Raw genomic sequence first — 27667 nt, forward strand, 5'->3', positions numbered from 1 at the left:
CATTCAGAGAACAAGTCTGCAATATCATATATGAGTTTGTTCAGATCGCTGGAATTTGATGAGTAACTGCTTATAAATTTGCAAATATGAATAGAACTTTTGGGTTTCAGACACTGCAGTAGCCTGCACAGGAAGGGTGGACGGGGGTCTGGCAGAGAACCAGATTATGTTGGATCTTCTGCTCCTGTCCACCCTTGATTTACCACCCACCCCATCTAGCAAGTCAGTGAGGCAAGCGGAACCAAAAATAACACGCACACTTTCTGTTCCTGTTTGCAGAGACACCCTGTTCCCTCGGGATAACAGACTGCCGGTGTGTAAATTCTATGGTTCTGCAGCACACAGTGAACTTTCCATGCTCTGGCCAACTTATCTGGCATGTTCTAAGGATTCACACTCGCACATGGGATTAACATTCTCCGGGATGACATAAACTGGGATGGGTAGAGGAAAGGCAACTCTTGAGTAGGAGGATGAACCTTCTGGCAATGTCTTCACAGCACCCTTTTCCTTCCTCTTTTGCCTCAAGATACACAAGAGCATCAGTAATAAGAAAAGCTGCTCTTCTTTGAGTTGTGATTTGTGATTTGTATAAATACTATATAATAAATTACAAGGAAAACTGAGAAAACTTTTAAAACAGAATAGAGCCCTTCAGTTAATGCGCTGAATATCATCTGGGGTCCCATGATTTCAAGAAAATTGAATAAAAAAATTGATAAAAAAAATCCCCAAATGATGCTTGTGTCATGTGCAGTGTGGTCATGCTTCTTGGGCGCCCATCAACACAGTGATTACCTCACTCACAAACTCATGCAATCAAGTAAACAAAAATCCCTGAAACTTCTGCTTTTATAGTCAATTCTGCTGTGTTCATTCCAAAAGTGATATATATGCTTCATTTAACCATTGATTGACACTGAGAATGGAGAAAATGCCAATTCATTAAATATCAAAAGAGAACAAACACTTTAAGGTTTCCCAGCTTCCTTATAAGCAGGACATATTCATGACCTCCATGAATTTTAAGTAGTCATATGCTGGATTAAATGCCTTTTAGTCCAAGAGGCACAGACAGCTTAATCCTGACACAACTGTCACAATACATTTCATATGTTTGCTTACTACAACACCAACGGTTTTTACTGGTTTTATTTCTCCAATCTTCAGTTTCACGTGATCCGGCAGAAATCATTATAATGTGTTGATTTGGTGCTCAAGAAACATTTCTTAGTACTATGAATTGTTGAAAACAGTTGTGCTGCTTACTATTTTTTTGGTAACAGTTACAATTTTTTTTTCCCCAGGATTCTCAGAAGAATACAAAGTTCAAAAGAACAGCATTTGGCAGTGCTGAGAAATTCATCTTAATAACGTCTGTTGTGAAGTTACAAAAAAAAAAAAAAAATTGGTGGAAATACAAAAATGTGAATGACACTCCTACCTTCCTGAAATGTCACTGACTGTTGTACATGTGTATCAGGATGCTTCATAAAATCTAGAAAACTGTTAAACTCAATTATGCGCTAGTGTATAATCTAACTTGATTAGATTCCCACTTATCTAGTGACCACACATTGACCTGTGGGTGACTTGTTTCAAAATGTTCAAAACACACACAAACAACACAACTGCTCCATTTCTCTTGTCTTTGCTGTGCCAATCAGTGTCTGACCTCTTGACTCTTTTTATTACTGGATAATGCTGATATGGAGAAGTTTGTTTGTAAAAAAAAAAAATAATCACAAATGATGTGGCGTGCAGTCAGAGCCACGTGCAAAGATTTTCATGGACTTGGAATGACCATACAGTATATTGTTTTAAGTTCTTTAAGATTAAGTCCATCCCCAGTACAATAAATAATAAAACACGCCAGATATGCTTTTTATGCATATTTTCTTTATACAGTATAAACCTTAATTTGGGTCATTTTATACCGAGAGGACACTTTATTTACTCAACCCTTGTCACTGATTGCTCACTTGTTCAACAGGAAATCATAACCCTATAACGACCTAATGCAACTTCCAACTTTGACAGCGCTTACGGGAAAATATACAAATGATACAATGGATTTTCCTAACAGACAGGCTCAGCTGCGTTTGGACACGCACTGAATGGTGTATTCTCCACAGCTTTCTGTGCCTTTATTCATTTCTCTCTGTGAGAAATATCTCACAATTACCTCTTTGTGTGGAAAGTGCTGAAAGTGATCTGGGTGTCCTCCACGCGCTGCTCTCTACATGACTGGGTGCCTGCCTATGAGTGGGCTGGAAAACTGGAAAAGAAACACAGAGATTTGTTTTAATGGCCATCCCTTGCCCAGTGAGTAACATGAAGAGGTGTCTGGCTGTGGCTGGATGAATCAGAGAGATGACAATGCTGCAGATAGCTGCGGCTGTGCTATTTCTAGCAGTCAGAGTAACAAGGCAACAGGTGCATCGCAGATATATCTATTTATATGTACATTTGATATCTGGGTTAAACCATGAAACATCTAATTAAATTTCTTTCCAAACTGTGAGAATTAAACTTGTACAGTACATTCATATTTATAGACCCAACATTCTATCCAATGGATCCAATGAGAGCAAGCACCTCCATTACAGGAAACACATGCATGTTGTTGTTGGCCATATAGAAGCACTGGGACTACAGTTAAAATGTATATTTTAGTTAATACTGCTAATATGTAAATGCTAATATTTATTGGCAATTGATAAAATAAAAAAATAAAATAAAATAATAAATTAAAATGGCAACTATCTTTCTCCAAAGTACAATAAAGGAGGTGAGCCACTGTCTTTTTCTCATCTCTGTTAAACACATTTTACTATGTGCAGATCTGCAGATTTTAACTCCAAAATCAGCACAGAAAATGCCACAAAAGTCCACTGATGCCATCCAGGTCTGTTTATGGATCTCTGCCACTGATTTATCTTACAATAATAGACCATCGTAACACTAGTACAAGTAGTACAAGTCAAAATGACTTGAAAGCTGTTTTATATAGCTACACAACCATGTTAAGACCAAACATGCTTAACAAGAACCTAATGCAACACTTGACAAGCCAAGAAGATCTCAGTTAACTGTGAGATTTCTAATAAAACACATTTCCCAACCACTGAGAGGCCTTTCACCAAATATGTGTGTCCAACAAAGTGAATATTCAATCCCATTATGGGCCGTTGATATCAGATTATACACAAATCTCTGTAATGATTCCCTCTCCATACCTTATATGCAGTTGTACACAGGCAGTGCAAATGAAGAAGGCCGGTCAATGATTATCTCGTCCTATTCATCACAGATACACAATCCTCATGTAAGTCCAAAACAGTGGCGTCCTAACTGAATACTCAGCCTTCTTGTTGAAGCATGGCTCTTATATTAGAGGCTGTGCTGGCTGACAGCGCCACCACTCGTGACCAATCGGCACAGAGAATAAGAGAGGGAGAGCGATCAACAGTCACAGGGAAATCCTTAGTCATGAAGTCTTACATTACAGTGTCCACAACTTCTCCACTTTAGTCTATTACCTCCTCCAGTTCCCCTAAATGACCCAAGCCCTGTGAGCTTCCGTGAGAGAGGAACAAGGGGACTTCATTGTCCCTTATTTCTTTCCCCGAGTCCTCTCCCATCTTATCTGACTGTGTCACTGAAAATAATGAATCTGGAGGAGTGTGGTGAATCACTGGTTAGGCTTGATCAGCAAAACACGCCACATATTGATGCATTTGGATTACTGTAAATTATTAAGGAAGTTGCTCATAACCATTGCACAGTGTTGCCTTCACCACAAGTTGAAATATGCAGATACACATCAATGCCACATGAATGTCTAGTATTTTTTTTTCTTTTAAACCCATGATCCTGGAGTTACTATCACTATGCTCTACCAGTAGTACAGTAGATGGTGCTCTGATATGGTCACATGATAATGATAATGATGGTGGTGGACAAACCTTCACATACACTACTGTTCAAAAGTCTGGGGTCGAAATTCAGAAGACTCTTATGCTCACAACAGCTGCATTCATTTGGTAAAAATACAGTAAAAACAGTAATATTAATTAATTTCTATTTGAATATATTTTTAAAAAGTATTTTATTCATGTGATGGGACAGCTGACTTTTCAGCAATCTTCAGAAATTATTCTAATATGCTGATATTGCGCTCAAGAACCATTTTTTAATTATCAAAATATCTTCTTTTGTGTTCTGCAACGTCGTATAGATTTGGAATGAAATGAGGGTGAGTAAATATTCTGGCAAAAATCTGTGCTTTGAATGTAGCTTTGGATAAAAGTGTCTGCTAAATTGCAAATGTGAATTGGTGAAATTGTTGGAAAGCAGGAAACATGATATAGTGAGAGCTTTCCTAACATGTAAGATCAAGCCAAAGTAACTTTTTATAAAAATGCTGCTTTCAGAATTAAAAAAAAAAAAAAAAAAAAAACAGACGTCACACTGTGTCTCCCCCTAATGGTCGTAAAAATACACATGAAATATTATTATATAAGCTGTTTATATTCTGTAAAATTTTACATAAAGTGCACTTGGTAGATGCATTTTAAGGAATGACACCATGATTTGCCCCGAAGAATTAGTTCAATAGTTCAACTAACTCCAAGTAATGAATTATACAATCAGACAAAACAAAGACTGATGGAAGGATGATTTCAGAGGAAGCAAGATGTTACTTACAAGAAATGAGTATTGCATTATGTCTGAATAATTCCCACCTCTGCTTTAGATCATGTATGAATAAAAAATAACTGATTTCTGCATAATGGTGTTCTGTGACGTTTAGATGAAGTTTTCATGCTGATATTTTTCAACTTAGTTAAAGGTCTCAAATTGTTATGAATAGCTTGATTTCCAGTATAACAGTGGTTCTTGAATGGTTTGGCCTCAGGATCCAAATTTTACACAGGAACAAATTTGTTGATAGTATAAAAGGTGCTAAAAATGTCCTTAGAGAAATTGAAATGTGTTAAATTTGCTATGGAATACTGCATATACAGTACCATTCAAAGGTGTTTTTATACTTTTATTTGGCAAGGATGCATTAAATTAAATTAAATCAAAAGTGACAGTAAATACATTTATAATGTAACAAAAAAATATATTTCAAATGAATGCTTTTCTTTTGAACTTCTTATTCATCAAAAATCTTGGGGGAAAAGTATCACGGTTTCCACAAAAATATAATAAACAGTACACATTTATAAATTAAATGGTTGCTTTAAAACACTTTGGCTTTACCGTCACAGGAATAAACAATATTTTAAATAGAAAACAGTAATGTTTTTTGATAAAATGAAATTAAGGGAAAATAAATAAATAAATAAATAAAGCATTGGTGATTACACAATACTTTCAAAAACATAAAATTTCACAGCCGTAAAGTTTTGAATGGTAGTGTATAATATGCAAATAATTTGAAAATGGAAATTGGTAAATGGGAAGTGTTTTATTTGCATTTTCATAGTAAAAACCCATCAGTTGAGAACCATTGGCATATTAAAAATAACAAATGATTTCAGTCTGTCAGTAATATGTGGGAAATTTCAAGGAAAAAAATATATTCTAAAGCACTTGCTGAACATACCAAACAAGGAACTGCTTTGTAATCGTATGTGTGCATAACTTCTAAAGGTTAAACATAAAAAAAACAAATTGGTTCACCATGGCCACAAACCAAAGTTACCAAAATTACAATGAGACAGCAAAATGTCTGTGGGCATTTATGGAAGTTTACAGATTCTGATTTGATGCCAAACTAATATGAATCTGCCTATCATAGCTCAGCTGTGATGTCATGAAGCTTTAATAATAACAGACCGAAACAGTATATATTCAAATGCCCATCAACTTCAATCTCCACAGTATTGAAGATTCCCTTCTCGGCTGACTTTTGTGATCAATTCAAAGCTCTTTTTTTTTTTTTTTTCGGCTTTGTTTGGAAGGTGCATGATGGATTATAAAAGGCTGGACACCATGCACTTCCATTCAGGCGTTGTGACCTCTGAAAAGTACTCAAACAAGAGACCTTTCCTCCAAAGAGACCTCGCTGTGGGGCTTTTAAAACGATAAACAATGACAGAAAAACGTTCACAGATGCTAACTGTTGCAAAGTGGTTTCAACGGCTTGTTGACATTCAACATGCGAGACAAGACCAGCCTTGTGCGCACACACTGAGGCAGTTTATTAAACTAAATACAGACAACAATGTATTTACAGTAGTATTTTGGACCATAGAAGGAGCGCCAGAGACAAAACTGCATTTCATTGGTCTGAACAGCTGCGGGCCTGTTGCAATGCTCCAGCTCCCGTGTAGGAGGCCATGCTTATGACCAAGGAACTGTTGTGTTCCTGACAATAGCCTATGGAAAGAAGGATATTTCTAGACCCTGACTATGTCTAAACCGGCTGGTCTGGCATTTCTATTATTTTCCATCAGCTTTTCTGATCAGGCGGAAACTTAAAACTTACTCATGCATTTTGCAATGACATTAAGATGTATGAGGGCAATCCCAAAAGTAGGGCTGGGTGATAAAACGATAACGATGATTATTGCGGTATATTTTTTTTCCCTTGATAAAACGATATGAAGAGTTCGATAAATGGTCATTTTATAATGTTTCCACCAAAAGTGTAAGGAAACAGCGCTACTCATTTGAACCGTGTCACACAGAGCATTTATCCGCTCTGCTTCAAAGTTCAAATGGCAGCGCAGCGCAAGCTCACTAGAGCAGATGCGTTTTTTTCACTGATGAGTCTCGGTCACGCGCCACTAAACAGCGCTATGAGATCCAGTGTGAAGTGCTTGAATTCAGTGAAGAACATATGACTCTGCGATTTAAACTAGTTTAAAGCCAGATGAAACAGTGCTGAAAACAGCAGAAACACTGCACAACGATACAGTCAGAAGACTTTAAATCGACAAATCACCATCATTTACAATGGATTTACTGTGATTGCACCATGGTATTGTTTCAGAAATGTGGGATATTCACATCAAATTTTATTATATTATTAATGTAGACGTATTAAATGTATTAAAGAAGTAATGGAATATAATTACAGTATTACAGTATTAAGCTATGTGTTTGTGCATTTATATTTAATGTATTTTCATACAAATACCTAGAAACCATAGTTACATTTTTACAGAGGTATCGAGGTGCTATGTGTGGTTTTAACTGTGGTTATCATGATCTAAATGTATGCTAATGTGAAATACCATTGGTTAATTTTAATAAAACTCAGTGAGAATAATTACATTTCACCATATAAATATGAGGTTGTTACAATTTTTACAGATGTTACTGTTTTTGATAATAAACATACATTTACATTTTCATCCTAACTCAAGCTACTGTCAAATGTGCATTTCTAAGAGACATAAATAACCTACATAATGTTATTAATATTGCAGATATTAAGATATTAAGATACACATCATCAGAGTCAGGAACACAAACCTGTTTCATGATTTAAAACAATATCACTCATTAGAACATGATGCAGATACTAAGAAATTATTTTTTCCATATTGACATTTATTTTGTTACGGAAAAAATGACTAGAAAAGTGTAAAAAATTCAAAAATGTGAAGTGTTTGCCATGTTCTGACCATAAAGAGTAGTTTAAAACCACAATTAACAGTCTGGTTTCTACAACTTTCACTTAGGAGCAAACATCTGCCGTTAAACTTGAGAGAAATAAAGATAAAAATTTATCGTGATAATTATTAATATTGATAAATTTTTCACTTTACTGGAATGGTATGAAACCTGGAACTTTTGTGGCACTTACTATATCACCACAAAAAATGTGGACATGAATACAAAAGGCTAAATGGTCTTAAAATAGTAATATTTGTGATTTTTGCATATAAAATGAATGGGAAATATGAAAATGTAAAAAAAATACAGAGCATTTTTTGTACAATCTACAAATCAGCCTTGATGAAGTAGTCTTTGATAATATCTAAATAAATAGTTGATAATACTCTTATAGTGCTATTATATACGTTTTCCTTTATTTCTCCTATCAGATGACACCAATCTTCCTTATATGCGTTGGACTTTAAATACTTTTGCTATATATTTAACTTAAACACTGTATTCATTAAAAATATGATTTGTTTTGTTCTAATATTTGCAGTATTTAATAGACATAAATGCTAAATAATTAAGAGGTGAATATTGTCTAGTATCATGAAATCCCCTCAAAATACAAACAATCAGTGTTATGTTAATATCATTGAGATACTATTATAAATTTTGTTTATATATATATATATATATATATATTATATATATATATATATATATATATATATATATATATATATATATATATATATATATATATATATATATATTTTAGTTTTATTTTAATTTTAATAATTTTGTTGAGTGTTTGTTATTTTTAGTTTTTGTTGTTTTTAAATATGTCTATATAGTTTTTTATTATTAATTTTTAGTTTGTTTAGTTATGTTAGTACATCAAGTAAAATTAGATGGAAATGAGAAACATTGCCTTGGAAACTAGCTGAAATAAAATATGTTTAAGTTTGTCTTTTTGTTGTTTTATTTTATTATTTTATTTTTAAGTTTTTTTTTTTTTTTTTTTTTACAATTTTAGTTCTAGTTAACAAAAATAACCCTAATAACAAATATTATTGAAACAAAATATATTACATTCATTTTATAAAAAAAAAAAAAAATTTACTAGTTTGACCCCTAAGTGAGACATACAAGAGGATTAATTTGTTGGCAATGGTTTAAACAAGAATGCCTTGAGATCAGCCATGACCAAATGAGATATGCTGTGAGATTAGGAGCGTTGGTCGAGGCAGAACACTGTTTGCGATTGTCAGCGTCACTTATGCTACATTACATTGCAGGATCCACCTCCCTCTCTGGCTCCCCCACTCAAAACTAGCAGCATTTAATCAACAGTATGGCAACTATGCCCGCCTTTGGCCTATCTGGCATGTGTGTGGAGAGAGAAAGGTTGAGAAAGAGAGACAGGATGCTTTGGGACCTTAGTCAGAGGGTAAAGAAAGCAACCATGTCCATGTTTAGGCATGTGAGATTTACAGATGCTGACATAAACATTGCACACTTTAGTAACAAGACGATGTGGGGATGAAAACTAACAAATGTCATTTCAATTGTTATTATTACACAATGGGGAAGTCGTGGCCTAGTTGTTAATGAGTTTGACTCCTAACCCTAAGGTTGTGGGTTCGAGTCTCGTGCCGGCAATACCACGACTGAGGGGCCCTGGTTAAGGCACCGAACCCCCAACTGCTCCCCGGGCACCGCAGCATAAATGGCTGCCCACTGCTCTGGGTGTGTGTTCACGGTGTGTGTGTGTTCACTGCTGTGTGTGTGCACTTTGAATGGGTTAAATGCAGAGCACGTATTCTGAGTATGAGTCACCATACTTGGCTGTATGTCACTCACTCACTCACAATATGTTAACTCAGTGCCAACATAGGACAACTGTAAACTCACAAAAAAAAAAATTTACAAAAGCTATCACCTTTGTACCTTATTTACCCCTAAAGGGTGCATATTAGAACCTAAAGTATACATATTATCAACAAGTTGGTACAAATGAGTGCCTAGAGCCATCCATATAAAAAGGCCCAAACACGGTTTTGTTTTACAAAAATCAGACTGGAACAGGAGATTAACCAACACTCCCCATTTTTTTATGCAATATGCATCTGAACCCTGTCATATGAGACTGGTGCTTTTACACTTGGTTCGATTGCCTGGTCCGAACCAGAGTTCGATTGCTCCCCCCTCCCCCTGCTGGACTACGTTTATATATTTTTTTGGGGGTCCGAATCGTGGTTCGTTTGTGTCATCAAGCAGCTGTTTACCCCGTTGCTTAGTAATGACAGCGCAGGAGAAGGTGGGAAAAGCATAGGATTGCTCTCATCACTTTTATATTTATGTTTTTAAACCATTGGTTTTAATGTGATGAATGTGACGTAACATACAGCCAAGTATGGTGAAACTACTAAGTTTCAGTACATACCGACACTTGCGTCTGTCTTACGAATGTACTGCAAATACTCGAAAGAAGCTTACTTTTTTAACTTGTTATTATTCTAAATCCCTTGTAACAGATTGTTTGTTCTTGATCATTGCTAAAGGCTAACTTTAATTGGAATATAACACTATGTTTTCAAATGTCAAATGTTACTGGCAAAATGTTAATAAAAAAATTTAAATAAAAAAAAAATACTCGAAAGAAGGCTGAAGGCGAACATGAAATGAGATATACAGCTGTCTGTGTGATAAGATATTTCTGGCAAGAATCTGAAAAGAATCACCCCCTTTAAAATAAATCACATTTTGTTGCTTTAAGGCCTGAAATGAAGACGGACAGCGTTTTTGTTTTATCCAGTATTTACTCAGTGCAGCTTATAACATCCAAGTGAAAGATATAACACCAACATGTCAGGAAAAACAAAAAAACGAATCACTGTGTTGGAAAAAGGATATATTTCTACTAACTTTGCACATGTAGACTTTGCGATTTTTGCCCACTCTTCTCTGCAGAACTGCTCAAGTTCAGTTAAATTTGATGGTGTTTGTGGACTACAGTCCACAAATCGTTGTGGAATCGTCAAGGTACATTTTGGCAGAGCTCAGTCTTACTGCTTGTGGCCTTTCTTGAGGAGTGGCTTTTTTCTTGCAACCCTCCCATTCATGTCAAATTTAAGGAGAATTTGTGATATTGTTGTCACATGCACACAATGACCACTCTTTGTCAGGAATTCCTGCAACTGCTTCAGAGCTCTTGGTCGCCCCTCGGACCAGTTTCCTCCTGGCTCTTTCATCCAGTTAGGAGTGACATCCTGATCCAGGGAGGGTCTGTGTTGTACCAAATACCTTCCACTTCTTAATAATAGACTTCACTGTGCTTCTATGCATTGATAAATACTCTGAATTTTGTTTGTATCCATCTCCTGACTTGTGCCTGTCCACAACTTTATCCCAGAGATCTTTTGACAGTGCCTTACCACCAATAGTTGACTGTTTGCTTCAGTCACTATCAAATACTGAAACCAGGAAAGCTCTATTCATGCTGAGCTGATCAAAATGACCACAGCTGATCACAGTTGAAAGTCAAATGGCTTTGTGTGCTATTGAGAAAGTGATTAGCTACACTTGATTGAGTTTACAAGTCATTTTAGCAGGGGGTGGTCCTTTTTCCAACTCAGTGATTCTGTTTTTTCATTTATATACACACAATTTCATTGTTATATCTTACACTTTGATGTTATAACCTTCACTTGGAATACACAAAATTCACTAAATAAATACAGCTGGATAAAACAAAAACTGTGTCCATCTGCATTTCAAGCTACAAAACTACAAAATGTGATTATTTTAATGGGGGTGATTCTTTTCTATAGCCAGCCACTGTATAAGCTTAAAATATATTTGCATCACTGTTTTCCTCTAATAACTGTCACAGAACCAGGCGTTCAGCTATAGGGAAGCACCTGAAACCACTATAAAGGGGCAGGTACAGGGTCAGGGCCGTCTGGCCTATGCCTCTGGACCCAATATCATTCTGCACTTCCTGACCTTCACATTGCCCAGTACACTGAGTACACTACACCCCTTACTGTTTTCATGCTCCCCATGTACACTTTGATATACCTTTGATTATCTTGAAGACTAAACGACTAACCTAAAGACTCTTCAAGCAGTGCAGCCACTGATCACATTATCTTCACTCCCTTCTAATGCATACAGTGAAGATGAGGTTGAAGTTAAACAGGATATTACGTGCATGTGTACATAAGAACAGGACCGCCTGGTCTGGTTTCAGGTTGGATTGCAACAACAGCAGCTGATGTCCTGAATCTGTCTGCTACACTATGAGTATGGAAATATTATGCAATTTGCACATTAATTATAGTTACATAATAAATCAAAACAGGTGTTTTTAAGTCCAATTGTTTAGCGTTTCAATTTTCACATTCAAGCTTCTCATAGATGTTTTAAAGGTATAATTCACTCAAAAATGAACATTGTGTCATGTTGTTCCAAATCTGTATGTCACTTTCTTTCTTCTGTGGGACAAAAACATACAATGACAGCGCATACTATACAATGAAAGTCAGTGGGGTCCAAAACAACACTGGACCCATTCACAAAAGAAACACTGAGACATTTTTCAAAATATCTTTTGTGTTTGACAAAAGAAAAAAAGAGAAAAAGTAAACTAGCCATTAATGACCACTACACAGGGTCTATCTGGATCACTTGCAGCAGGCATGTGCTGTGCAATTTTTTTTTTAGCCTTTACAAGTTTTGCTTGTTAGATTGTATGACATTAGCTGTCTTTTTTTCTTTAAGGTGTTCCTGTGGCTCAGTGGTAGAGCATTGCGTTAGCAGCACAAAAGGTTGTGGGTTTGATTCCCAGGGGAACACATGTTAGGTTTAAAAAAAAAAAAAAAAAAAATTGTATAGCCTGAATGCAACGTAAGTTGCTTTGGATAAAAGCGTCTGCTAAATGTAACTGTTTTTAATGTCAGACTGTAAAATATAAAACTCTGGTCACAATTGACAGAATAGGCTTTGTTGCACCCTCATTTTAGCACATTAAATTTAAACGGGGCTATACACATCATCACATTTACTGTTGGTTAGTGTCAATTCATAATCACAAAAAAAAAAAAAAAAAAAAAAAAGTGATATAGTGAGATATTACAATGAAAGGAAGAGAGACACATCCAAATCTGTTCTGACAGCTAGCAATAAATGAACCCTAAATAACGGCTTTCCAAACAGCTTCTTTTTTATGTATTATTTTATCATACTGAAGTATAATGTTTCATAAAACTGTTCGAATAGACACCTCCAAGATGAACGCCTTGTCCAATGTGGATTTTCAGTTTTGTTTTATTGCTAAATTACAAATCTGTGACTGTACAGAGTGCTCTCATGAACCTAGAGGTTTGCTGTTGGTTGGCGCTGTGAATACACATGACAAAGTTAGCAAAAACTTGAACCCGACAAGAAATTTGCATAAGGAAGGTTCTGTGTCACTGGATGCCCAACAAGCCAGATTTTTCATCCCGCCAATTCCCATTGAAATGACTGGATTTTAATTGTAAAATTTCAGAGAGCAACGGTAACTGTGGCTGCACCTCAAATTCTGTATGAACCAGAAGTTGCGAACAGCAAGAATCAATGCAAAATGCAAGAAATCTTGACCAAGTCACCTAAAGCCTGGCTCACACTAAAGGATTTTTAGCCTGATTTAGCCCCAATTTCCCCCTCCCGAGAATCGGAGCAAACATCTTGTCGAGCACCTCGATCGGTCCTGATGTTCAATGCGGATTATCTGGTCATGTGAGGCATTCACAGATCGAATCTTGCACCTCCCGATCTGCTCTCACACAAATCGGGGCAGCCCCGATTAATATCAAACATGTTTGAAATTTAGGATTTAAATCGGGATGATGATGGCTATATGATGACGTCACAGCCAATGCGCAAAACCGCAAAACAGCTGATGTACGGCTCCGTTGGATAGTGGAGACAGAGGAAACTGTTTCTTGACATTTTGTAGTAAAACGACTGTCTGTATAATGTGTTGATAATGCATCACAACCGTAAGGAGAAAGAGAAGCACTGGAGTGAAATCACCACAGTTTTGAATGAACCGTGCAAGCACGCTAGCTAACATATGTAAACATAAATATCAGTGACAATCTGCTGCTTAAGATGTGAGGCGCTCCCGCTGGCATGATAATCTTGTAGTGTGTGATGCGCCACGATGTTCAGATCTTGTAGTGTGTGCATGCTTAAGATCTGAGGGAAGATAATATGCAAAGATTCTCCTTATGTGTGTGCTGCAGCCAGATTTCAAAATCGGTTATGATTTCAAAACTCCTGTAGTGTGAGCCCGGCTTAAGCTGACCAAGACTGCAAATTTTTCGCAACGACCAAAGAAATTCCTGCAATTGGTCTCACCGGGTTTTAGAAAGAGAACAGAGAGCTGTATCTGTACACGTCCACAGTACATTCTGCTCTTCTCAGTCAGTAATGCCTCTGTCATTGTTGAGAACAGCTGCTGCATTAAATGGCCCACTGCTCTCTCTCTCTCTCTCTCTCCACGCTCCATCAGCTTCAAGTATCACCTCAGACTAGCATTGTGAAAACAAGCAGAGAGGAACAAAATTTGGTTTCACATTTAAAGGAAAGGGTTATATCTACAAAGCAGGCTTTTGGCACATAATTTGATGCAAGAACTGGCTAAAAAAAAGGCACATCTTGGCCTTTTTTCAAAGGTATGGCTTGAACATTGTGTGCTGATTATTCAACCAAACAATACTGAACTACAATTACATCAAATGTTGATACTATAGCAGTCAGTTTTATTTTACTTTTGACTATTACAGTACATCACAGCCTATATATGAAAAAGGGGAGGAATTCAGAACATTGTTCGTTTGTGTACACCGACGTATTGTTCCACTTAAGTACCTCCAGTTGCAGCTCATTTTCACTCAAGACCACGGGATCATGTCTAGAATTAACGCCAGTATAGTTTATGTTCAACTAAAATGCTCGACTTGAAGGAAGTGTAATGGAAACAAAGCAACAGCAAGCCAACCCAAACACCAATGCGCAGCAACAAATGTGTTTAGCGTTGTCCTCGCTGCTGGGTGTTTATGTGTCCATGGGTGTGTGGGAGAGGTGACTGTTCTGGAGTTACCTTTCATCAGCCATACTGTCTTCCTTTCTGTGTATATCTGATTCAAGTCACTCAAATGCATCAAAACAAACACATAACTGCAACCTAACACCCTAACTTTGATTGGATTACATGCACCGGTCAAACGTGTCAACGCGTGTGATGGACAAGGCTGCAGAGCCACACCTGCGATAGGATCATGTGTTTATCTCTTACCATCAGAGAGGAGACATAAAGCCTCCAGGTTTCTGATATGACCTGTGGGTGAACTTGATTTTCTGGCATGTCAGAAAATATCTTTTATGGATGATTCAGCTGAACTACAGTATATAGGAAGCAGCGGAGACAACATTTGGATAGGCCCATCCAATTCAGTGAAAAACACAAAGCACAAGGCAGAATTTTTTCCCTGACTCTTAGTCATTGTTTAGAATCCATCTTAAAGTTTAATGCAACCATCCTTACATCATTTTTTATAACAAGTATTTTTTTTCTTGATTAAGGTTTCTGAAAATATGTATTTCTAACAGCCTCATTGATTAAACGTTTGTCATTTTTCTTAGTAGAGGTGTACTTGGATGGCAGAGGGAAAAGACACGCAACAACAATCAAACAAGATTAACTTGATACTATCAGTTTCATTGAGCCAAAAACCTCCATACATTGTTCACTTCTTCACATTACATTACAGTACATAGGCTATACAGGATTATACTGGAACCACGCACCGGTTTTTATTGTCTGGGTTATCTGATACTTGAATAAACGAAACCAATGCTAAAATACAACTAGCTAGACCCTCAAAAGACCATTAGCCCTGTGGTCAGTATTATAGTGAGAATTCTGCACAAAAATTAATGACTGTTCACTACAAAGTAATTATATAAACTGAAATTAAAACCGACAATTTACGTACACACACACATACACAGGCTATATATATATATATATATATATATATATATATATATATATATATATATATATATATATACACACACACACACACACACACACACACACACACACACACACACACATACACTTGCAAGTCTACTTGAATATGCTTTTTATTCATAACCTTAATGACACTATGGAGGTTATTCGGAAAATATGGTTTGATGTGCTCTTTAAAACGGTATTGTATATATAACTATACTGAAGTTGTCATGTTCTCAGTTAGACTAGAAAGTGTATTTGAAGGCCTTATGCTTATAAATAACTTGCGCGCTATATTTGTACATTATGTGTAAATTATGTGTGGCTTGCGTTGCGCCTGTTCGCATTACATAAGACATATCGCCAACGCTGTTTATACATATTTAGAGTTTATCCATATCAGGTATCAGTAAAACAGCACTATATGGCTGTGCGCCAACAATAAAAGCATGAACAGCATGTGAACATTTAATTAAATATATTAATTTATATCTAATATTTAATCTCAAAGACGCCAGGAAGCAAAGACTACTAAACTTGAGAATACAATAATTTAAAGTATAACTTGGTTTATCATTTTACAGTTTGAGTCGCTTATCCCTCTAACCAAATTCAATGACTTTCAAAAAAAAAAAAAAAAAAAAAAACGAAAAGCATACGCACCAACTAGGGTTCTGTGTTTTGTTAACATGTAAACTATGTAGGACTATGTAAATACTGTCGCTATAGAATAAGCTGGAAATGAATGCAACTCAAGCAGAGGCAGACTTATTTAGACACAAGAGCGGAGCTCAGTGGACTGTATCACTTACCCGCTGAAGGTCAGAAAGTACAAAGTTGGGACGTAGTTTTTGGAAAGGAGCGATAATTGTGCAGTCTTAAACTCAACCTGGTATCATTTCCCTCTGCATTCGTATGGAAGCGAAACTTCAAAAGAGCACCGTTAACAACTTCTTGATAATTTCAGCAGAACTCACTCCCCTGTGTGATGTGCGATTTGTTTTCTGACTGCGCTGTGTGATGTGACAGCGCTGTACACCAGTCACCTGTAAGCTCTTGTGACAGCTGCAGCCACCAATCGCAGCGCTTACAGAGCATTGTGGGAAGTGTAGTTCATCTTAATGTAAATCAATAAAAAGAATAATAATAAAATGTTTTTTCATATCTTAAAAAAAAACAATTGTAGTAGAAATTATACTTTTTATATTATAGTTAGACTTTGTCACAAAGTAAACACTTGTATAGTAATACACTAACATATATAAACAAAATTCTGCCTGCAAATGATTTTTTTTTCTGTTACTACAAAGTCGCCGGTGCTTAGCAGTTGGAAAATGTTGTATGCCAAATTTCACCCTTTTCCTACTTAGTTCATAGGGCTGCCATAACATTTACAATTAAATAATTAAATACATTTAAATTACTTACAATATCATAAGTTTAACTAGGTTAAGATGAAATGTTTTTATTATAATCTTACAGGTATTATATTTCCCAAATTAAAGGATAATATAAAGTCAGTCGGTTACTATTGCAAAATATATCTTCACAGGGTGGAACACAGAAGCAGAGCAGTTGACTATATTATCTCAATCACACAGATCTCTTGAACACGTCTTTTTGATTGGTCACAGTATTCACTATTTGTTTTATGTCCATATGCATTCCAGTAAGTATAATAATATGCGTGTGTAATTCAATGATAAATCCAGTGGCATTGCAATGAAAGACAAGCTACATGAAACCTATATTTTATATATATATATATATATATATATAAAATCTGCATGTGCAGTGCTTTAGTGGTTGGGTTCAGATGTTGTTTCAGATTGGCCCACAGGGTGTCAGTATTGATCCCATTCTTTCCCATGCAGGACAAACACAAAACACACTGATTATGGCATTTCTTATTCAATAGGTGTTAAACACCAGTGCCTTTGTTTTCCAGTCTAAAACAAAACACAAGCTTCAAATTAAAAAGAAACAATTTACTTCACAAAAACAACTTCTGGATTTTATAGTAAGAAGGAAATACATTTTAACTTTGGTTTTATCTATGGATTTAATAACTCCTCTTGATCACAAACAATAACATTCCCTTAACTATAGACCAGGGGTGCCCAAACTCAGTCCTGGAGGGCCGGTGTCCTGCAGAATTTAGCTCCAACTTGCCTCAACACACCTGCTGGGAAATGTCTAGTCTGCCTAGTAAGAGCTTGATTAGCTGGTTCAGATGCGTGTAGTTGGGGTTGGAGCTAAACTCTGCAGGACACCAGCCCTCCAGGACTGAGTTTGGGCATCCCTGCTATAGACACTTATCTACAACACATAGAAACTCCCTCGCCAATGCAGTCAATTAGATGTGATTTAACTAGTCAAGCATGCACAGCAGTAAAGCTGAACTCAGATTTGGCCCACAGAAAGTACTGTATACATAGTCTTAGCTTTTTGCCCCTAAATCTAACACCAGGCTAAAGGGTTTTCAAAATGGGTTACACTATACCTCTCCAGAGTTGACTTGCCTTAATAGATCTTTTGTTTTTTAATACAGGATTTTTCTTTTAATAGATTGAATGGTCATTTAGTTTACCGATTTATAAATTTGCAGAGAGACAGAATGAGAAATCTAAAGAATTAAGGTGAATCTCAAGAATGCTATTGAAGAAAAAACAAAAATCAACAACAACTAATTATTATAGCATGACATTGCAGTGCTTCTCAAACCTCGCCATGAAGTACCCCAGCACTGCACATTTTGTATGTCTCCCTATATCTGACACACCCAATTCAGGTCTTGCAGTCTCCACTAATGAGATGATGAGTTGAATCAGGTGTGATAGATGAGGGAGACACACAAAATGTGCAGGGCTGGGGGTACTCCAGGACAGGATTGAGAATCACTGACATATTGAATCGACTTCTATCTTCTGTACTTCTACAGTGAAACCAATCAAATTAAATATGGCAGCCACCCAGACTATTAAAGTTAACTGCCACATACATTGTCTTGAGACCTTGAGTTTGGGCTACAAATCAAAACTAATGTGTCCATAAAAGTACCACACTAAGTGTAAAATTCAACTGCCAAGCCAGGACTTTAGGGTTGGTCGAAACAGGCTAGAATTGGCTTCTGCAATGTTTCTGTAATTGACAAGATTGGAGTTAATCAGTCTAATCATATGAGAATATGGGGTACTGAGGGTGCCACCAGTCCATGAGGCGCATGCTGTGGACAGGGTCCAGCACTACCTGCACCCCCTGTTCACCCCTAAGCTTCTTCCCGCGAATTACTGGTGAATCCTGGAACTCCAGGCGCACTCGGTGGTGCCTCATGTCTGTGCTCACATTAATGGTGAACTGAAAGACAAGGAGCGAATGATTCATTGTCATTTATGAACTCAGCATGAATTGTATTTTCAAAATAAATAAAACATTAATCAAAAAGGAATGTGGAATATTCAGCTGCGTCTAGACCGCTAAGCATCTTAGCACTACAAATTTCAAGTGCCATCAAGCTCAAATGCTGAAGTTCCTGAGGCTACAGATTTAGCACTACAAATTTCAAGTGCCATCAAGCTCAAAAAGGAGCAACTTCCTGAAGTCTGGAATACACTACACGTTTAAAGTCTGAACAGAATTTCAAACAGTAGGCATCATACATTTGCTGACTTTGTAAATGGTTACAGAGAAAAAAACTGGGCATGCTAAAATAAACAATTGAGGATCACACACTCTCAGACTTTAAAGTTGTTCTGTAAATTTGTTCTAAACTCACACTTCTCGTCCCGAGATGAAAAAATAAAAACGTTGCAAAATCAGTTCAGTATCAAACTTACTTGATATCCTCAAAAACTCAAATCAAAAACTGAAGATTTAGAAATAAACGAGAAGGAAGTCTGTGCCCATTATACACTGTGTGATGTTTTTGTGAAATCTCAGATCATCAGAAATACCATAACTACCATAAACTCTTCCAGACTGAAAATCGGGCCAAAAATTCTGGCAAAAGTCACGTAGTGTATTCCAGCCTTAATGACGTGATGATTAACAATCCAGAGATAATATTACACATTTTATCCTCCTGTAATTCAACAACGTAAAAATATTATTTGAAACACATTCTCTCATCACTCACCAAAGTTAAAGTCATGCCCATCACAACAGAAGTGAAAATGAAATTGAGGGTAGTGACCCGCAGCAGATAACAGTCCGAGTCTGGATTAGTGTGAACCTCTTTATACTGCCTGGGCAGCTGAAGACTCAAACTGCATCCATTTTTGCCCTTGGTTGGCTAGAAAAGAATAGCCAACAATATTAAAACAGTGGAATCATTTCATATTCTACTTTTATAACAATGCAGTGAACATACCAGTTTCACAAACTTGAAGTTGAATTCCCACATCGGCTCTGACCTACTTCCAGAGACTTTGTTGACCCAAAACAACAAACACTGTGGGAACAAGAAAGGCATCAACACAAAAATCCTCAGATTAAATGGGTTTAAAAATGAAAGTACGTCTACACACCTTGGAACTGAGGAGTGTGGTAGGCGTAGATTCAGGGAGAAGAGGGCTTTTGGACACCCGCAAGCTAAAGGGCTCATATAAGTGAAAAAGCGAGCGAATCACACGGGCACGAAGACAATGCATCTTTGCAATAGAATCAGGTTGAAGGCGATCGGGGAGGTCTGCATCAAGATTATAGTGCCTGGGGAAAGGTAAAAAACATCAAGAGGAATAATGTCATGCATAAATGCCCTGGATGGGGAACGGAGAAAACTCCAACAGAGTGCAACAGTGCTGCCCAGTTTTTCAGCAGCCTTGGCTCTGGAAGCGTTTTTACTGTTAAAGACTTATACGAGGCCCCACAAAACATCTTTTAATACTACTTTTTGGCTGCCTACCTTTTGTAGAGTCGTGTCCAAAATGCAGCCGTGCACGTGGCTGTCCAGGCATTCTTGCAGATCAAAGAAAATCTGCAAACGTCTTCTGGCCGAATGTATGCAGCAAGCACAAGCCAAATATCAATGGGATACTCCTCTCCATCTATGCTCTTACTGTTTTCTAACATTCATAATGACAGGCGTTACTTAAAATCTCAACAAACTCAAGAAAACAAATAATATCGGAATACATCAGAACAGGGATTCCCAATTTTTTTTGTCAACCAGAACCCTTTGACCCAAAATATTTACTTGAAAGACCCATTGAGATTATTTAGATTGAGACATTAGCTTATTCACTGATGATGGTAAACGATCAAATGGCATGCAGGTAAACAAATAAAATAGGCCTATCATTTTTTTAATAAGTGTTTTGTTTTTATTTTAATTTTATTTTCCTTCATGAACCCCAGTTTGAAAACACACTGGACAAAACACCCTGCCGTTACCTTTGCGTCTTTTGTTTTTCTTTTTGCGGGAACCTTTGATTTCATCCCCTTCCTCTGAGTCCAGTTCATCACTGCTCTCATGGGCGGCATTACTCACACCGACTGCAGAGGACAGCACTTCCTCCACGGGACCCTGGGATGCCTCGAGTCCACAGAGTAATTTCACTGAAACAGAATTAAGATCAGGGTACTTTTTGGTTTTGAAGTGTCAAATGTTTTACTACTAAATTATCCAACATACTGGACAAGAGCATCTTCTTAACACTCTGACCCATGGCAGTTTAGGCCTGCTTTTGGAGATTTATGTTTTAATCAAACACACCTGAATCAGCCAAACAAGCTACCAAAAGCAGTCTAAATCATAACAAAAGACAAATCAATAAAGGAAAACTGAAATAAAAATCAATGCTTCAGGAGCAGGAGTGCACATCTGCAGTCTAATTCAGAGCTTCAAACATATTATGACAGGACAATTCAATTATGATTCTGTGTCATAATTATTATTTACCAAAGCTTCTTATGTGGCGGGAATATTTTTTTTTTTTTTTTGGTTCTTATGTGGCGGGAATAGGCTTGTATAGATATTTCTAATTTTACCTTCTTTTTCAATTGCATTAACAACAGCCTTTTTAACTCTGCCCGACTTCACGATGGCGGGATCGGCGTTGGCATAGTCAGCCACAGTTACTGTAAGAAAATATGAAGTAACACAAGAAATTAAGTTAATATAAGAATGGACTTTGACTATTAGAAACACACATCATAACATCGGCCCGCCTCACTCTATCATTACCTGACTCCGAGCAAACATCCTCGGCTCTAAATTTCAGCCGTTTTCGGTTCCCTTTCTTGGGCATGACAACAGCGGGGGTCTCTGGCCGTTTATCGAGGCTGTGTGCCCTGCCATCTTCCCAGCAGAGGTAACGAAAAACCAATAAAATTGAGGGTGAAATTAGGGAAAGTTCCTCCAGGATCTTCAGCCATCATGGAACTGACGCTCAAGGTCGCGTACATTCTCGCGAGATCTCAGAAAGCGAACAACTCCCCAGACTGGACGCAGAAGAAAAAAATAGTTACGTTTAAAACGACAAACCATGACGTCATCTCAGCTGTTTCGAGGTCCGCATGAAATCAAAATGGACTTACTTTACTAACAATGAATCCGTGCAATTTAATTAATAAAGTTAAAGTACCAAAAATTTTACAAATAAATATATAGGGGAATCTATTTAAATGATATAAAGACAATTGAACCTTGAGAAAAGTCTTTCTTTCTTTCTTTTGGTTATGAAAATAGCTGCAGGGAACTTCCATATACATAAAAGCAATGTGACTAAACCATGCTTTTATAACTTTTTATTAAAATGAATAAAACTGTGTATATAAACTTAATTATAGATCCTAGTCATTCATATGAACCTGCCTGCCGCCAGAGTGCGCTGCGTGTGACACAATTTCTCACATTGCCGTCTCGTGCATGACAGTCGTGTGGTCGCATGGTGCTGATGTGAGAAACTCCGATTTTACGCTGTTTGCACGAGCTGTACGGAGCCACGCCGGGTGGATATGCTTTTCGCCGACGACGTGGAAGACGTTTAACCTTCACGTCCACCAGAGCTTCGGTGCATTCATATTTTAAAACATGAGCGAATGTTTGTGGAGATAGCGGAATCGCTGTGTTGCAAGCGGGAATGAGCTTGTAGAGGGAGGAGCGCTTCGCTCGGCTCGCCGTGCAGGGAGATGATGATGATGATGGTGGTGGTGGTGGCAGAGGGATCTGGAGGATGCGGCAGATGCGAATTACACCGTTTTCTGAAAGGTTAATGGCAACTGGTGGATGTTAAAGCGAAGGGCGCCGAGGTTCAACCAGCTGAAATCGGAATATGCGTGTGGCGAACGCCGTAATGAGCGTCCAGCGAAATGTATTGACTTCCAAGTCAAACTAGGTGGAAAATGTCAGAGCGGAAAAGGCCGACAGTCATGGACCAGAGAGGTCAAGGTGTGTGATGAATCTAGACAGGGATGCAATTAGAGGATACATATGCATTTTAAAATACATGGACATGTTTAATGTGCATTTATATGACACTAAATATTAGTAGTGCACCTCAAACCTGAATTAAAAAAATATATATATATCAAAGCAAATTCTAATTTGACTTAGACTTCATAGAACACCGAGCAATATGATGTGTGAAGTGATGCCAACCATAAATGAGGGGGACTCGGTGAGTTCCCAGAGAGGCTCTCAGAACGGCACGGATGCAGAGTCTAATTTTGAACAGCTGATGGTGAATATGTTGGATGAGAGAGATAAGCTGCTGGAGTCTTTACGGGAGACACAGGAGACCCTCATCCAGTCCCAGACCAAATTCCAGGATGTGCTTCACGAGAGAGATGTGCTTCAGAGACAGCTCAACTCCGCGCTACCGCAGGTAAACTCACATACCTGACACAGGTACACACAGGAACTTACTGTTGTAATGTAATGACTTACAATAACTTCCAATTATACAACTTAAAATGGTGCAAGAAGCTAATTTTAATGTCCCTTTTAATAACAACTAGCTAAAGTTTAACAGTAGATTAAAGTTCCCAAGGTGACTATATATATATATATATATATATAGATATATATATATATATTATATATATATATATATATATATATAGGGGGAAGTCGTGGCCTATTGGTTAGAGAGTCATAACCCAAAGGTTTAAAAGAAAGTTTGGAAATCCCTGCATTACATGTAAATATGAAATAACGGGAATTTGTGCATTTGAATGTGTTTGAAAGACAAAAGTCTTCCAAAGACAAAGTAATATATGGTTAAATACCTACTGAGTGATAATTCAAATAAAAAATAACATGTTCATCAGTAGTTGATGTAATATTGAAATTAAATATTAAAATTAAAATTAAAAAGATTTTTGGAAATCCAGCGCTCAAATGCTGTGTGGCTCTATTATCTGTGTAATTACAGCCACCTGACTAGTGCCTGGTCTTTGTGTGAATTTCCACAAAACTGGAAGACTTTCTGAATGTATATAAGCAATAGGCTATTTTAGAAAAAAATAAAAAAAAATAAAAGAGAAATTAGAGAGAATCAATAAATTATGAATAATTTATTGCTATTGTGTGAATAATATGTAATCATGTAATCAATGAAAATAACTGTAGTCTGATTACGAGAACAATGTAATTAAATCTAATTACAAGTACTTAATTTTTGGAATCTGATTATGTGATCCATTATTTGCATGATTATGGAATCCATTATTTGCATAGTATGCATAATACGTAATACGTCCATGTCATACACATGCTTCATGGGAGTGGATGGGTGTAGTTGGCTCATTGGTGGAGATTCCTTTGCAGGATCATGTGTAATGTAGTTTTTTCACCTGGAATTCCACTATTGGCTGATGGCTGCAACAAGAGCATACACCATCGATTAACAACCTTGCAGCTCACAATAGGTCTGTCTTTAACAGTTTGTAAGTTATGGTTCAAAATCAAATCCCCTAAAATGGATGGATTTTTATTTCTGGAACCCAACTGTTACACTCTATAAAATATTCAGTCATGTCATCAATTTGTATGTCAACTTTGAAAGCTAATTTGCTGTGGGTTGGTTCCCTTGCAAAAAAAAAAAAAATAAAAAAAATTCTGGGTTTTTGAAATAGCAGATTTCTGATGTGTGAAGACGCTGTGTTTTCAACAAGATTTTGTGAAACCTTTCTATGTAGCCAAATGGATATGGCAATGAGAAAAGGTTTCTCCATTGTTTCTGACTTAAGTAACTATTATTATGTGGTGGAAATGTTTAGCAAATGTGTAGTTATATAAACCAGTTGTCCTCAGAAGAAAGGGTTCCAGATTAGCTGTTTCGGCAGAGAGGAGCTAAAACCGATCTATTATTCATTTTGGGTTTAGCAGTTTCTCAGACCCACTCAATTATGGGGGATGCATTGTGGTACAGCTGTTGCCAGGTAAACGCTTGTTTTCACAAAGGTGCATTATTTACTGAAATTTCCAGTGTCCCAGAAACATCAGCGGTGGTGATTGTGCTTGTATCCCAGTCAAATAATGGCAACAAGGTTACAATTTAAAGAAAAGCCTTACATTTTTGCAAAATGCATCAAAATGATTTACTTTTTTCTTTGTGAGGTGTATGCAATGTATGCACACTAAGTGGTCAGTTAAGCTTCGGTTCAAATAATAAAGGACTGACCGTAGATGGTTTGCACTATTGTCTCTTCTTCTGTATCATGTTGCTATTTTTGGTCATTCGCCAAGTGCCAAGGACACAAGTGATATTTATCGATTCATCTGAGTATCATTATCCTACCCCCACCCCCCCCCCCTACCTCCAAACCTACAATCCTAACACAAACAAAACAAAAACAAAATCAGTTTACGTCATCCAGCTAATCCAGACAGTTAATAGTTGGGGTAATATGAATCTTCCGGAACTCTCTGCCCATGGGAGAATTTTAAGACTTTCAAACTAGTTTAAAAGGAGGTGACTGAACCCTGAAAACTGAGACCAGGACTAGCTTTTGTAGTTGAGAGATGCCTCACTGTTCTGTCTCTAGAGGAAAATTGGACTTCCTCTCTTGCTGCTTGCATGTTCAAAGCAAAATGCCTGCTTTCATCTGATGCATGTGAGACTGTTGCTAAGAGGCCAATTAATGTAGCTTACAGCCAACGTTTACATTAAAAACTCCCAACTTATCCTCAAATGACACAGAACCTCAGACTGTTAGCACTCTCTTGACATGGCAAGCTCTAATCTTATCGGCTGTCTTGATTGAATTTCTGGGAGCATGGGCATGCAGGTTTTTTTTTTTTTTTTTGTCTTGTCTGTCCATCTGGAAACTGAGTCATGTTTATAAGGTATTGAGATGATGCATGCAAAGAATGCTTTTGAGGATGAAAAGCTAGAGAAGTTAGTGATATCAATTCTTTGAAAGATATTTGGGTTTTAGTTTGAGGCACTTAGTTGCAAATAATCTAGATCTCCAGGACTGTTTTGCGTTAATAATGGTATCTGACTTACACTAATGGTCAAAATTTTGGCTTAAAGATTTTTTATTATTTAATTTTTATTATTTTTTTTTTTAAATAATTAAATTTTATTTTGCAAGGATTCATTAAACTGATGACAGTAAAGACATTTATAATGTTACAAAAAATATATATTTTTAAATAAATGCATTCACAATAATAATAAGAAGCACAACATTTTTTAACATTGATAATAATACATCTTTCTTGAGTACCAAATCGACATAGTGCAAAACATGTGTGTGTGTGTGTATATATATATATATATATATATATATATATATATTGCAATAATATTTCACAATACTGTACTTTTTATTAAATAAATGCAGCCTTGGATAAAAAAAAAAAAAAACTGTTTTACAAAAATGAAAACTGACCCTGTTTGAAGAGCAAAGTGTATCTTTATATCTGTAATTTTTATTTTTGTATAGATGGAAATTCTTATCACAAAGTGTTACATTTTATTTTGTTTTATTTTATTTTACCAGTCTATTACTGTGTAGCTTAATTCAGTTCTTGACTGTAGAATCAGGTCACATAGAAAATTACACAAATCGCAAAATATCAGTTCTATCAGTTCAGTTCAGTCTCTTTATGATTCAATGAATAACTCCCTAGTTGCATTGTGTTGTAGTTTCATAGACCACTATAGGTGCAGTAGACTGTTTCATTGATAGTCATTTAGAGCACACCACCTTTCTTTTTGTCCATAGTGTATATGAAGCTAATTATACCTTGGCATGGATGATCACTTCTGTTTTGGTGGTCTGTAATTGCTGTCAGGCAGCTAATAGGGGTAGGTTTGCAAACACAAAGCTGTGCTTTTAATCTTATAGTGAAGGGATAGGCAACGTCGGTGCTGGAGTGCCGCTGTCCTGCAGAGTTTAGCTCTAACCCTAATCAAACACACCTAAACAACCTAATCAAGGTCTTTAGGATTACTAAGGCTACAGACAAGTGTTTTTTTTTTTTTTCAGGGTTGTAGCTAAACTCTGCAGGACATTGGCACTCCAGGACAACATTGCCTACCCTTGCTTTTATTGAGGTCCTGGAAATTCATCGGCACTGTGTTATCGATTATGAGTGTATTGTTAATGTGGAGCATGATGACAGTATTGATGATGGTGATGATACATGACTTGATTCTGCAGGGTCATCTTAAAGACAACTGTCGAGGACAGCTGACTGAAATATGTGTCCTGTGCACTTGTGGGGTTTACCACTGTGCCGAGTTAGCATCCTCCTTCTCAGTCTTGAATTATAGTCTATTAGGGATGTTGGCTTCTCAGCAGTGCTGTCAATCAAATGTGTTTGTCCATTCAGGGAGAACTGGAGTGCAGATGAGGGCTGGTGAACTGTCCGAATGCCATGCACTGAGCGGGGAGAAATGCCAGACTGTCTCTGTCTGCTGTAGGGAGGAGCTCTGTACCCTGTTTATCTGTGTGATGTTCAGAGGAACTGGCATGTGGAGATGGTTCTTGAGTTGAGCAGTTAAATCTTGAGTC

The 27667-nt window shown here is 36.9% G+C and overlaps 3 protein-coding genes across 10 annotated transcripts in view; 1 reads left to right on the forward strand and 2 right to left on the reverse strand.

The window, feature by feature from the left end:
* The window catches only part of LOC109082687 (transcription factor EB-like), a 35146-nt gene extending 17694 nt beyond the window's left edge, over positions 1–17452 (reverse strand). For 3 of the 6 annotated variants that reach the window (XM_042766291.1, XM_042766286.1, XM_042766287.1), the window contains exons 1-2: positions 16510–17452; positions 2186–2278 (exon numbers count right to left, since the gene is read on the reverse strand). The gene's annotated coding sequence lies outside the window, so the exon portion shown is untranslated. Of the gene's footprint in view, positions 1–2185; positions 2279–3239; positions 3969–16509 lie in introns of those variants that run through there. The other 3 variants (XM_042766289.1, XM_042766290.1, XM_042766288.1) reach the window with 2 other exon arrangements.
* Positions 17453–17663: 211 nt separating this feature from the next.
* tmem183a (transmembrane protein 183A) lies at positions 17664–22115 on the reverse strand. 3 transcript variants are annotated; one of them, XM_042766294.1, is made up of 8 exons: positions 21882–22115; positions 21686–21775; positions 21089–21253; positions 20601–20685; positions 20224–20404; positions 20067–20147; positions 19833–19988; positions 17664–19054 (listed from the first exon to the last, which is right to left on the reverse strand). In XM_042766294.1, the coding sequence occupies exons 1-8, from the start codon at positions 21943–21945 to the stop codon at positions 18869–18871; spliced, it is 1008 nt and encodes a 335-aa protein (XP_042622228.1). In that variant the 5' UTR covers positions 21946–22115; the 3' UTR covers positions 17664–18868. The 3 variants fall into 3 exon arrangements, with proteins under 3 accessions (XP_042622228.1, XP_042622227.1, XP_042622229.1); XM_042766293.1 differs by having other exon boundaries at positions 20601–20760; positions 21882–22109; XM_042766295.1 differs by lacking the exons at positions 21686–21775; positions 21882–22115 and adding an exon at positions 21330–21419 and having other exon boundaries at positions 20601–20760.
* A 417-nt stretch (positions 22116–22532) lies between these two features.
* LOC109081825 (liprin-alpha-2-like) overlaps positions 22533–27667 on the forward strand; it is a 92219-nt gene continuing 87084 nt past the window's right edge. The window contains exon 1 of the mRNA XM_042766296.1: positions 22533–23523. Within this exon, the coding sequence (XP_042622230.1) occupies positions 23275–23523 (249 nt within the window). The 5' untranslated portion in view covers positions 22533–23274. The remainder of the gene's footprint in view (positions 23524–27667) is intronic.

Source organism: Cyprinus carpio, chromosome A11 (genome assembly GCF_018340385.1).
Source record: "Cyprinus carpio isolate SPL01 chromosome A11, ASM1834038v1, whole genome shotgun sequence".
Lineage (NCBI taxonomy): Eukaryota > Metazoa > Chordata > Actinopteri > Cypriniformes > Cyprinidae > Cyprinus > Cyprinus carpio.